General features: G+C 38.6%; 1 protein-coding gene across 5 annotated transcripts in view; it reads left to right on the top strand.

The window, feature by feature from the left end:
• Cyrib (CYFIP related Rac1 interactor B) overlaps positions 1–13,082 on the top strand; it is an 86,798-nt gene that overhangs the window by 70,469 nt on the left and 3,247 nt on the right. For all 5 annotated transcript variants that reach the window (XM_051159599.1, XM_051159603.1, XM_051159598.1 and 2 more), the window contains 7 exons: positions 683–788; positions 4,649–4,785; positions 6,168–6,245; positions 6,695–6,811; positions 7,905–7,984; positions 8,987–9,113; positions 10,107–10,177. In XM_051159599.1, the coding sequence (XP_051015556.1) occupies positions 683–788; positions 4,649–4,785; positions 6,168–6,245; positions 6,695–6,811; positions 7,905–7,984; positions 8,987–9,113; positions 10,107–10,177 (716 nt within the window). The remainder of the gene's footprint in view (positions 1–682; positions 789–4,648; positions 4,786–6,167; positions 6,246–6,694; positions 6,812–7,904; positions 7,985–8,986; positions 9,114–10,106; positions 10,178–13,082) is intronic.

Below are 13,082 nucleotides of genomic sequence, written 5' to 3' on the forward strand. Positions count from 1 at the left end.
CTTTCATGTGGGAATAACTCCATACTCAAAAAGGACTAATGTTGACAGAGGTCTGTGTACATTCGGGAGCCCTGGCTTTTGCCTTGATTTCTTCCCTTCAGAGCTGAAGCTTGGTTTTGTTGTTGTTTGTTTACTTGTTTGTTTTATTCTGTTTTTTAATGTTCTTACTCAGGAAAGCCTGATAAAACTTGGAACCCAGAAAAGGGTTTTAGTGCTAAACAGTGAATATTTGCAATATTTCTAAGATGCATTTTTCAGGTTGATTCAGGTTCATGTTGGCCAGGTCTATTAGAACTGATATGACTATGCAACTTGAATTATGGCTTCTTGGCCCTTTCCCAGGGTTGACATTTGCATTTATTGTCTTACTTCGTTTCTTATTGAAGACCTATCAAGAGTGTCTGCAGTAGAGCAAACAGTCTAAAATAATTTCTTCTGTGGCTCTAAATGACACCAAGTTGTAATTTAGTTTGTTAACTATATATTATGTTTATTTTATTATTATATTGTATTATATCTATTGGGAAAAACTTTGTGGAGTTGAGAAAGTTCAAACTCAGACTCCCTGAGTCTGCCATTCTATATATTAAATATTAGGATTTCTGTTTCTCTTAATGTAAAAAAAGACTGATATGATATGACTTCTGTAAATCTTAACTTTTTTGTTTCTTGGATTTTTAAGGCAATCCAGCATCCAGCGGATGACAAGTTGCAAGAGAAGGCTTGGGGTGCAGTTGTGCCACTCGTAGGCAAATTAAAGAAATTTTACGAATTTTCTCAGAGGCTAGGTAAGTTTAAAATTTTGTAATTTTTACTTTCCTGGTAAGAAAATATGTTTATTACATCCAGAATAATTTAGAGAATTTTGTTTTCACAGTACTGATTTTGGCTGTGTATCTATTGTGCAGCTTATGTATGAACACAGTAATGTAGTCATAGTTTTCTCAGCCCATTTTCTTATGCCATTTTTCTCAGCAAGTTGTGATTTACAGTTGGAAATCTGATGCTTAAGGCTCTCCTCAATATAAGAAACCACATGATAGAATTGGTCTACATATCTATAATAAATCCTTTCCCAGGTGATTTTAAAAACACAAGCATGAATTAACCCAGTTAGGCTAATGACAAGATTGTTACGAGTCCCCAGCCCTCATATTGGGGTAGAGCCCGGGGCTTTGTGTTCGGTAGGCATGTGCTTGCCACTGAGCAACATCCTAACCCCTGGGACAGACACTAGATACAAACAGACAAGAGTTGGAGAAGTATTTTTATAATACATATCTTTTTAAAACGTTGTGTTCTGTAAATTATCCTTTTAAAAACTGTGTGTGTGTGTGTGTGTGTGTGTGTGTGTGTGTGTGTGTGTGTGTGTGTTGGTATGTACGCGGTGGTGTGGTGTATATGGAGGCCAGGTAATTAGAATGTCTTTCAGTGATTGCTTCTGCACCTTATTCCCTGAGACAGAGTTGCTTACCAAATCAGAAGCTTACCATTTAGGCTAGAGTTGTAGGCGTATGCTGCCATGGTTGGTTTTTCCATGGGATCTGGATACAAACTCAAGTCCTCAGTTTTTGTGCACCAGCATTTCTTACTATAAGTCATAGTTGTAGTTTATTTTCTTAGCAAAAATTAGTTCTTATTTGATTATTTGCCTTGTAGTCAAGTGTCTCTGTAGTCTATAGTTTTGCATCCTCTGTAATCGTCAGCTTAGGTCTTCTTATCTTGGTTATTTTGACTACTATTATTTAGATTCTTTCTTACACTGTTAGTACTTAGTGCCCTTTGATGTTACAGCTCATTTTCTGCTGAAGCCATCTTGTTCTCTTTGTGTGTATCAGTAAAGAATGGGAAACAGATCAAAATGAGTGGACTTTAATGTTTTCTGGCGTTCTAGAGGTTGGAATCAATATACTCCAGCAGAGGATAGAGTAACAATTCATAGCAAAAGCTTCATGTTGTGTGCTAGTAGTAGGCCTTGAGTCGTTCATGAAAGAACTCTTAGGGACTCCTGTAAAGTCGTGAGTAAAGTAAAACTGGGCTCTGAGGGATTACACTACCTCACAGGTCAGTAGCCTGGTAATGTTTTTAGCTTCCTTGCCAACAGGATGTATTTCTTTGCTTGCAAGATAGATTCAGTGTTGCTGAGTGAGTGGCTGATATTCTAATGGCTACACAAATTCTTCACAAATTTGGTGTCTCGTATATGTAATGTCTTTAAGATCAATAAGACATGCTAAGCTTTTGAGGCATAACAGCCCTGTTTGATTCATACTAGCTGAACAGTCTTGATCACATCCAGAGTGTCAATATTCTGTCTAGATTTGCAATCTGTTCAGTCTTCTGCTTGTATCTCCTTAATGTCTCACTTCTTCTCTACCTACCCCTCCTTTGTGGATCCAGAGATATAAATAAATACCAGACAGTTTGTGGAATACTAACAACTGTCAGGTTGTACAAGTCTTTCAGACTCTTGAAATACCAATGAGAGGGCTTCTGGCCTTAGCATCATGGGTGGTCGTACTTCAAAAGAGAGACCCTGATGCCTTGCTTGTTGGGTCCTGTTAGAGTTATAAAGCTAGTGTTGCTAGACTAATTGGCAGATGCTGAGTTTTGCTGAGTGTCTTATTGACCAGAGAAATGTTCTGTTTTTGCGTTGGTATGAAGCCTAGGAGCCTTTCCTGTTGAGGCAGCTCCCTGTGCTGGCAGACATAATGCTTTGGCTCACCAAGGTCTTCCTTCTGTCCGAGGGGCTTATGGAGAACATGCAGCATGGTGATTGTTTGCACTATGCTTTTTTTGCTTCTTTTTTGTTTGTTTGGTCTGTTTTTGTTATTGTTGTTTGGTTTTCAACACAAGGTTTCTTTTTATAGCCCTGGCTGTTCTGGAACTCACTCTGTAGACTAAGGTGGCCTTCAACTAAGAGATCTGTCTGCCTCTGATTCCCAAGTACCGGTATTAAAGCCATGCACTACCACTACCAGACTGCTAATTTTCGTTTTAAGTAGTGAATTGTTTACTTTTGATTGAGACATGATCTCTGATAGCCTAGGTTGGTCTTGAACCGACTATTGAAAATGACCTTGTACTCTTTTCCCTGTCTTTTTTTTTTTTTTTTTTTTTTTTTTAAATCTAACAGAGCTGGGCGTGGTGGCACGCCTTTAATCCCAGCAGAGGCAGGTGGATCACTGTGAGTTCAAGACCAGCCTGGTCTACACAGGAAGTCCAGGACAGCCAGGGCTGTTACACAGAGAAATCCTGCCTCAAAAAACCTAAAAAAACAAAAACAAAATCATTTATTTATTTAGGGCCTAGAGAGATGACTCAGAAATTAAAAACACCTGTTCCTCATGCAGAGGATCTAGGCTCAATTCATAGCACCCATGTGTTGGCTCAAAACCATATTTAACTCCATTTCCAGGGAATCTAACTGCTGTGGGCACCATGCCTGCACTTACATACATACATTAGGCAAACACATGTATATAAAAATAAATAAGTCTTTTTTTTAAATGTCTGTTTATTTGTGTCACAGAACAGTTGTGAAAGTCAGAGTACAGTAGTTGGTTTTTTTTTTTTTCTTCTTCTTCTTCTTTTACCATGGGAGTCCTATGCATCTCTTGGTCTCCTGGCTTTGACCTTGATTATTATTATTTTTTTAAGACATGTTTTTACTGTGTAGTCCTAGCTAGCCTGAAATTTACTATGTAGACGAAGCTGGCATTCAACTCACTGAACCAAAGGCCTGCTAGGCAAGCACTATCTCAACTGAGTTACACCCAGCATACTGTATTGATAAAGTATTTAAAGACAAAAGCAAAAGCATTGACAATTATTGTGTTCGTATGTGCTAATTGTGTTAATCTGCCACCCTCCCATAAATCACGTCCTTTGAGCTGCCTGCTGACAGTTAAAGGTTTGGTGTTTGAGAATGTACTATGGCCTGTGGCAAGAACAGATGACCGTTGTCTGTGAAGAGCTCTTTGCAGGGCCTTCCTCTGATGCTCATCACTGTCCCCGCTTCTTGATCTAGCCGACAACTTTCTGAGCTGAGTAATAACATCAAATTGCCATGTTAACCCCCACCTCATCTGCAGGGTAAAGACTGGAATGTGAGGTTATGTGTTTCTTATAAGGTATAAGGGTGGATAAAAAAAAAAAAATCAAGTAAGGGGAAAACAACTCAGGTTTTTTGAGGGGGGATGAATTTTTTCTCCATATGCATTCCACATATATGTTAGTGTCACTAGAAGGCAAATTTTGAAAGCCTTTAGAATAGAAGAAAATTGTGAAAATTGGCTGTGTTAAAGAGAAGAAATTAGCATTTGCCTTCAGTTTTTGAAGTTTCAGGCATTTTGGATGCTCAGGATGCCAGAGCTACAGACAAGAGACACAGAGGGCAGTTTACCCTGTTCTCTGGGTTTAGTTCACATTCGTGTTCTGCATTATTTTGAATCTGAGTTGATTATACAATCAGTTTTTTAAGATTTTTCTTAAACTAAGTATTTCTGTAGTAGGCAGTTTGAGTGTTTGCAGTTATTAGCAATGGCAAGGTGTCTTGGTTAGATAGAGTGGGAGAATATGTGCATCTGAATGTTGGTTGGGAATTGAACTCCCTGACAACTTAACTTTATCATCTTCCTTTCATTAGAAGCAGCATTAAGAGGCCTTCTGGGAGCCTTGACTAGTACGCCGTACTCCCCCACCCAGCATCTAGAGCGAGAGCAGGCTCTTGCTAAGCAGTTTGCAGAGATTCTTCACTTCACACTCCGGTTTGATGAACTCAAGGTAGAGTCTGCTGGTACAGTTTTTATATAAATTGTGTTTTCACTGAGGTATAAGAGGAAGAGCCCTGTTAACCTGTATTTAAATGATTTCTACGCAACTGGAGAGCTAGATTTGAAGTAGCAACAAGCCAAGTACCCAGGAGTCGGTGTTGACTATAGCTCAGTGAACTTGTGAACATAAATAATCGTGAGCTCTTTGTCTTTTCTTTTTTCTTGTGTGTCTGTGTTTGTGTGTGTGTGTGTGTGTGTGCGCGTGCGCGCGCGCTGTTTTCTAATTGTTTTTTCTCTTTGTCCAGTTTATCTCAACTTTTTTTTAATACAAACTGGTTCTTTTTCTCTACCTTCCTCACCGCTTATTTTCTTTTTCTCCTTTGTTCTCATTCTCTCAAGTTTTATAGTACATACACCTATAAATCCCATGTGGCTATATATGGGAAAGTCTTAACACACATACACACACAAACACACACACACACAAATGGGTTTTGTTTGTTTTCTTGGTTGGTTGGTTGGTTTGGTTTTTTGAGACAAGGTTTCTCTTAGTAGCTTGGTTTTCCTGAAACTTGCTCTGTAGACCAGGCTGGCCTTGAACTCCTAGATGTCCACCTGCCTCTTCCTCCTGAGTGCTGGGATTAAAGCCATGTGCCACTACCACCTGGTGTGCAGTGTGTGTTTCATCTGAAGTCCTGAGTTCAAAATTTGAGACTTTTGATTTCATTTTTTTTTTTCTTCAGGATTTTGAGTACCTATTTTAGGAAATGGGAGAGTTATGTTTCTAACTATATTACTTCCTACTGTATTATAGACAGCTGTTAATTAATATTAATACCTAGGGCAAAAAGATTTGTATGTAAACATTTAGTCGGTTGGAGAAATGCCCTGTAGATCATATATTCATTCTTTTGTTCAAAACAAGTACCCTTATATTTGTTTTGTTGTTGTTGTTGCTTGGTTTTATAATAACAATGTTATCCATAAACAGGCACTTAAGATATTACCTAAAGTTATTGAAAAGGAAGAATACATAATACCTACAATTGAAGAACAGTCTATGGTTTTATGGGTTAGCAGGAATGCTTCTGTGTGTGGTAGCACACACCTTTAATCCCAGTACTTGGGGTACGCAGAGGACCTAAGGTCTCTGAATTCAAGGTCAGTGTGGATTGCATAGTGAGACCTTGTCTCTAAGGGGAGAAAATGCACTGAAGAATTGAAAATAACTACAGGCTTTCATGAGAATGCCAGTAGTTGTTAAAGCTCTATGAGAATGTCAGGTTACAGTTCAAACTATAGTAGATTCACCCAGTTTACAGTAGCATTTGATAGAGAACAGTTGTCCTTCATACATAACAGTGTTCTTTCAAACATATTCTCTCTCTTTAGATGACAAATCCTGCCATACAAAATGACTTCAGCTATTATAGAAGAACGTTGAGTCGTATGAGAATTAATAATGTCCCGGTAAGCTTATGCTTTGAATTAGATTTTGTGGTGGTAAAAATAACTTGATTTTATTTGTTTTTTTGTTTTGTTTTGTTTTGTTTTGTTTTTTGTTTTTTCCGTCTACTGACCCACTTAATCTGTCTTTCTGTATGTTTGCACAACAGAAGAGGGCATCAGATCCTATTATAGATGGTTCTGAGCCACCATGTGGTTGCTGGGAATTGAGCTCAGGACCTTTGGAAGAGAATCTAGTGCTCTTAACCAGTAAGCCATCTCTTCAGTCCCCATCAGTCTCTTTATTTTTAAAGTATATTTAAGTGGTATTTGTATATGAAGGTCTGAACTTAATTTTAAAGTTATTTACTAGACTGGTTTAATAAAGTAGATATGACCTGGACTTAATTTTAAAGGTATTTACTAGTTTGGTTTAATAATTTGTGAATTAATGTCAAGTGATTTCCACACAGGCAGAAGGAGAAAATGAAGTAAATAATGAATTGGCAAATCGAATGTCTTTGTTTTACGCTGAGGCCACCCCAATGCTAAAAACCTTAAGTGATGCAACAACAAAATTTGTATCGGAGGTGAGTTGCTGAATATCCTTCTCTGCATTGATGCTGTGATGACCTCAGCAGTGCTGTGATTCCAAGAACAACCTTAGCCTGGCACCCCCATATGAGAACTGTCTGGGCACAGCTGCCCACTTGCTTGCAGTCACTCTGGAGGTTCCTTGAGCACTGCCATGATTACATGGCTTAAATGAGCTCTGATTGCCTTTTCTAATCCTCCTCTTTCTCCTCTTTCTCTCAGTTAATAATGGCAGGCACTGGTATAAATAAAAATCTCAGGGCTGATTTTTATTTGTTGACTTTTTGGTTATCAAGGTTTCTCTGTGTAGCCTTGGCTGTCCTGGACTCACTTTGTCGATAAGGCTGGCCTCGAACTCACAGAGATTCACCTGCCTCTGCCTTCTGAGTGCTCAGTGTGCACCACCACATGCAGCTGGGATGATCATTTTCAGTTCTGTTCTGTATTGCTTTCGTCTGCTCCAGAGATTACTCTCCTGGATCCTATAAAGTATATCAGGCTTAAGAAACCTTAACTCCTGCTACGTACCCACATCAGACTGCTACCCTCTTAGCTATTCTTACTTCTACTCTTGTTACATTCCAGGCTTTTCTCTTCTGTTTAAAGTGTTTCTCATGTCCTTGAGAAATGACCTACCATTAAGCCTGATGATTTGAGTTTGGTTCCTAGGATTCACATAATAGGAGAGACAAACTACTTACCACAACTTATCCTCTGACCTCTACATATGCGCTGTGACACAAGAGAGTGCCTACATACTCTAAGTAAGATGTAGTGAAATAAGTAAAATACAAATTCCAGTATCTTCAGGATAAGCTCCATATTTGAGACCCATATCGCCTGTATTTGAAAGGCTGTGCTTATTCTTGCTCAGCTAACAGTAATCTCTTTTCAGAGCTGCAAGGTGTTGTCTGTTTTGTTCATGGCTCTATCCCCTGATCATGGAACAGTGACTAAAATCACAGCCATTGCTTAGAAAATTAGAAATAGGAGCCAGATCATTTGCTGGTTTGGGGGATTCTATTAAGTTTTCAACTGTTTTTAAGTAACAAATTTTCACTTTTGCTCCCCCCCCCCATACACTTACAGAATAAAAATTTACCAATAGAAAATACCACAGATTGTTTAAGCACCATGGCAAGTGTATGCAGAGTCATGTTGGAGACACCGTGAGTATTAGACGATCTTTTTTACTTCAACAACACTGCTGTAATGACTGGCATTTCAAAACAACCAAATACAAACATGTCTGTGTGGAAAGAGAAATGTTGAATGTATGTACAAAGTCAAAATAATTTGGCAGCTTATTGTATTTCATTTTGAAGCAAAGAGTAGGATTCTAGGTTCCTCAGTAAGTTTATTCCCATCAGAACATGAATTTCATGTTTTGGGGGTCTGGGGAAGATTCCTTTTAGAGGGCTGTAATTATATTCCATTTGCTACATTCTGTTACACTATTAGTTTTGTTCTTATTTCCTCACAAACCTGAATTTCTGGAACGCATTTGTGATTCATATGATTGATTTTCCTGTCAGCACCAAAAAGAATGTGTCTTAGATTCTTGTAGAAGATATGGGTTTTACTAGAGAACTTGTGGTTTCGCAGTCATTTCCCACTGTGTTACTGATGAACTCCTGGAGCTGGAGGACAAGCCCCTCCCACTCTCTCCTCCTGCCCCATAGGGAAATGAATGGATACATAGTGCCAACCTACTAGCTGCTGGGCCAGTGTCCCCATTCTGGGTGAGGTCTGCTACTGTGTCACATTGATTTCTGTGCAGATCAGAGTTCTATTTCCTTTTTTCTAAATGAGAGAATATGAGTCTTGTAGTATAATAGTTTTAGATAAGATACCCATAAAATAGCAAACCTTCTTGCTCTGTTGAGCTAGTGACTTTTCTCGCATTGCTAACCACCCATCCCCAAAATCTTATTCCAGCGCTACTTTTGCTTCTCTGAAATTGTAGAAGAGGTAATCTAATGCCCTTTTGGGTACAAATGTGGGGACCACAGTATGTGGGTGTGAAGTCCTTACCATGACCATTCCTCTCTTTAGGGGTCTTATGGAGAAGAGATAATGTTGACGTTCAAAGTAGTCAGTGTCTAGTACAGGTATAATCAGTTCATTGTACTTGTGATGTGCCTCAACCATACAAATCTTCTGCCCTCCAGGGAATACAGAAGCAGATTTACGAACGAAGAGACAGTATCGTTCTGCTTGAGGGTAATGGTGGGTGTCATAATACTTTATGACCATGTCCATCCAGTGGGAGCATTTGCCAAAACTTCTAAAATTGATGTAAGTTACCTATTGCTTTATAAGATTGCTAGTTGTTCTCTTACATGGAAATCATAAAAGTTTTATTTAAAGATTAGCAGGCTTGACTCACAGACTCTGATCACAGTTTATGATACAATTGGAATTCTTTCCCCACTGTTTTTCCCTTTCCTATTCATAATAGTTCATGGCTGGTTTACACATTCCTTATGTGCCTGGAAAGAAAGTTGATATTAGAAATGAAGTGATTTTTCTCATTTCTCTGCTCACTCTTGAACATTACATTCTAACCTAATATTTGGTGGGGATTACCTAATAATTACTACTTAAGGCTTTTATCATTTTAGATCTCAATTATGGGTTGCTAGCTTTCACAGTATCTGTTTTATATAAAGAAAAATGAGTTAGCATTAGCTTACTTGTATGACCGTGTTCCAGAATTTTTACATTGTTCCCATGTGCCTGTCAACATTGTCCTAGGATTTTCTCTTTACTATAGCAGCTTCCCTGTAGGAGACGAAGTTAATAGAATTGCTAGGAAGTGGTAGAGTGGACAGCTAAGCACACAGCTCCTTCAAATGTATGCTGCCATGCTTTTCACATACCCGGGCTGATCTTGAAAGGCTGTCTTCATTGAGTTTTTCTCCCTGTTGAGTAGCCTGTGGAAGTCTCTACTGCTCTATAGGATTCCTGTCTCCTCTGCTTGTCACAGGCTACTTGGGAAACTCCTCTTTCCCAAACAGACCATTCTCTGTATTTGGAGTGTAGTATCTTTTCAGAATGTCTTCCCTTAGCTCCTTAGTGTGAGTGGAGCCTCATTCTGACTGATAGTGTTCCCCAAAAGTTTTGCCTCACCGAGAGACTGAAAATAATGCCATATCCCAAGAATGAATAAATCACTATTTCTAGTATATGGTCTCTTCAGTTCTGTAATTAAGGTTCTGATTTCAATTTTGCCTTTTTGAAATGAATGTTATATAAAAAGCAGGCATTTACTTTTTCTTTTCTCCTCAGATGAAAGGTTGTATCAAAGTTCTTAAGGACCAACCTCCTAATAGTGTAGAAGGTCTTCTCAATGCTCTCAGGTGTGTATATATACCTAAGCATGACAGAAAAATGTGTGTTAAATGTTTGAGTAACACCTAAGAGATACTTGAGTAATGTTCAATCCGGAAATTTTGCTTATTGGTAATGTTGCTTCCCAACAGTGATGCAGTGTTGTGTAACGACGTGTGTGTGTCGACAGGGAGAAGACCAGCTTCATTTCTTGGCTCAAAATTTTGTCCTACTGTTTGCCCCTTTGAAGCAGAATTTCTTCTTCTAACTTTAATGTGTGCTGATTCACACACATGGGAAAATATGACCTCACCGTGTGTGGCTTCCTAGTGGGTTTGTTTTCCCTTACACATGTAGAGAACCATGGCTCAGTGTAATCATTAGCTTCTTGAACAGCAATACAAAGTTCTATGGTAGTTTCTTTCCTCTTAAGTAGCCTAGTAGCATTTCTATGTTCATGATCCCATGTCTGCGTTCTCTTCGTTTTGGGGAATCATTGTTGACTTAGTTACTGAAGCTTCTGCTGTGCGGCATATCTTTTAAAGTGACATCATCATGTGTTAAGAATATCCTGGCATAGAATCAACTTAAGACATAATTTCACAACCTAGAAGCTAATTTTCTATACTTGATTGTTTGAAGTTCAAGAAGTAGTAGGAACATAGAAGTATTTATGTAGTGTGTTTATATCAGAAAGCAAAATGTGAGTTTATTTCAGCTGAGTGAAGCCTTCACATGACTGTTATACAAAGTGCTGTATAAGCAGTATCTGCCTGAGTACAGGACAACTATTTTAAATGAATATTTAGAATGACAAAAACTTAGCTTAATTGAAACCCACATACCATCAGGCTACTATAGCCACACACCCAGTATTTAGAAATTTTCTTTTTACTTTTGCAGCACAAACTATATTTTAATTTTAGCTATGTAGGGAATGGGCCTCTTTGCGTCCTTTCTGGATAGTGTCTGTGTCTCACTGTGCCTGATTTTTTTTATCTTCCCCACCCCACCCGAAGGGTTAGTCTCTGCAGCCAACAAGTGTCAGGAAATCTATTATTAAATGTATTGTTAAACTTAGGAATAAATAGTCAGGCATGGTGGCACATACTTTTAAATCCCAGAGGCCAACCTAGTGTACTCAAAAATCCAAATCAACTTATAGGAAAAGGAGGTTAAGGGTTTTAGTATTTGTTGTGTTACCTTAAAGGAAGCATGCTAAAAGATTCCTTGAGAACCTCTGAAGTGCAGTGCTGCTTTTAGAACTTATGGGTGGGGTTATTCAGTCTCTTTTTCTTAGTGATCGAGCAAAGCTGGGGCAGTAGTGATTGTTACAGGACTGATTGTTAGTTTTATTAAGTTGTAAGAACTGTTGTATGAGCTGATTTGTTCATAGTAAGCATATTCTGTGCCTGGCTCTCATTTTTTAATCTGGGGCTTTGTAATGCTAGTGGCCATGCTTTATAGAAGTGGCGTGTACCGTTTCTTGTCACCATATTTCCAGTGCAGTCTTGAATGTGAGGTGACTCATTACCAGATCTGTGGATGACATGGGATGTGTGGGTACTCGTCGCACCTGTGTGTTTATCATATGAACTCTGGAAGTTGTCAGGTTCCGAGGAACCAGAGATAATGCAGGGTTTCATTTCTGAAATTTGATGTCCTTTATGATATCTCAGTCTTTGGTTCATTATGACTTGAACTTGGGTGTGCTTCAGAATAGGTGATTGTAAAACATGCAGAGTTCCTAGGTCACCACCCTAGAGTCTCTTTTCTTAGATCTATGTTTGAGACTCAGGCCCTCCCATTTTAAATAAATACTCCGGCTCATAGTTTTTAAATCACTGCTGAAACTAACACAGCACAGTATAGCTTTCTTATAGCAACCAAAGCAAAGTACTTGCAAAATTAATGAGCCTAAGATTTTGAATGGAATTATATTTGTGCATATGCTTTGAGTTATTTATGCAGCACCTCCAGCTTATAGTATGCTAAAAAAAAAAAAAAAAAAGGTAACAAGTTGTATGTATGTTTTTTATAGAGATCTGGGACAGAGTCTCTTGTCATTCAGGTGCAGTGCTCTAATATTTGCTTCTTTGCTGAACTTCAGATAAAGATACCAGTTGTTTCCAGTAGAGAAGTCTGTGTACTTGAACAGGGCTGTGGGCTCTTGTGCACAAAGGAGAATAAACCCATACATCCCATATAGTTTTCTCCTACACAGTCAGTGTTGTTGCCTTTGCTAAGAGGGTGATGTAGCAACTCTGGCCTGGCCTTCTAGTGTAGGATGCCAGAACTGCAAGGAGCATGGCCACATCCCTCAGAGACAGTCCCAGGGAATGTAAATACTGCCATCTATTCTCCGGTAGACTTAGCTACCCATATTCCTTACTTATTTTTAGTAAAAGACAGGGAAAAGAAGTCAGAAATGGATGATATCTATTTCCTGAATCGAGTAGGGTGATGTGTGGCCATATCTGCTTTGTCAATGTTAATAAAACAGAACAGTTAAATCATTGCCCCATTACTACCATTTCACTAAATATCCTCTTTAGTAGTTGTTCTCAAGCTGTGATTTGCAAACTCTTTGGCAAACCTCTTATCTCCAAAAATATTTACATTATGGTTCCTAACAGTAGCAAAATTATAGTTATGATGTAGCAATGAAATAATTTTATGGCTGGGTTCACTACAACATGAGGCGCTGTATTAAAGGTTTGCAGCGTTAGGAAGGTTGAGAACCACTGCTCTATGGACCTTCCAGTGTCGCAACCTAACTTCCCTCTAGTTATTTACTGAACACCTATTATGTACCAGGCAGTCCAGTATCTCTTCATGAGAACAATTTGGAAGTCACTGCTGAAAAACATAGAATATAGTTCATATCAGATGTGTAATAAACACATCTGCCTCTTCACCTTTAAAGAATACAGA

Source organism: Acomys russatus, chromosome 17, assembly GCF_903995435.1.
Source record: "Acomys russatus chromosome 17, mAcoRus1.1, whole genome shotgun sequence".
NCBI classification, from domain to species: Eukaryota; Metazoa; Chordata; class Mammalia; order Rodentia; family Muridae; genus Acomys; species Acomys russatus.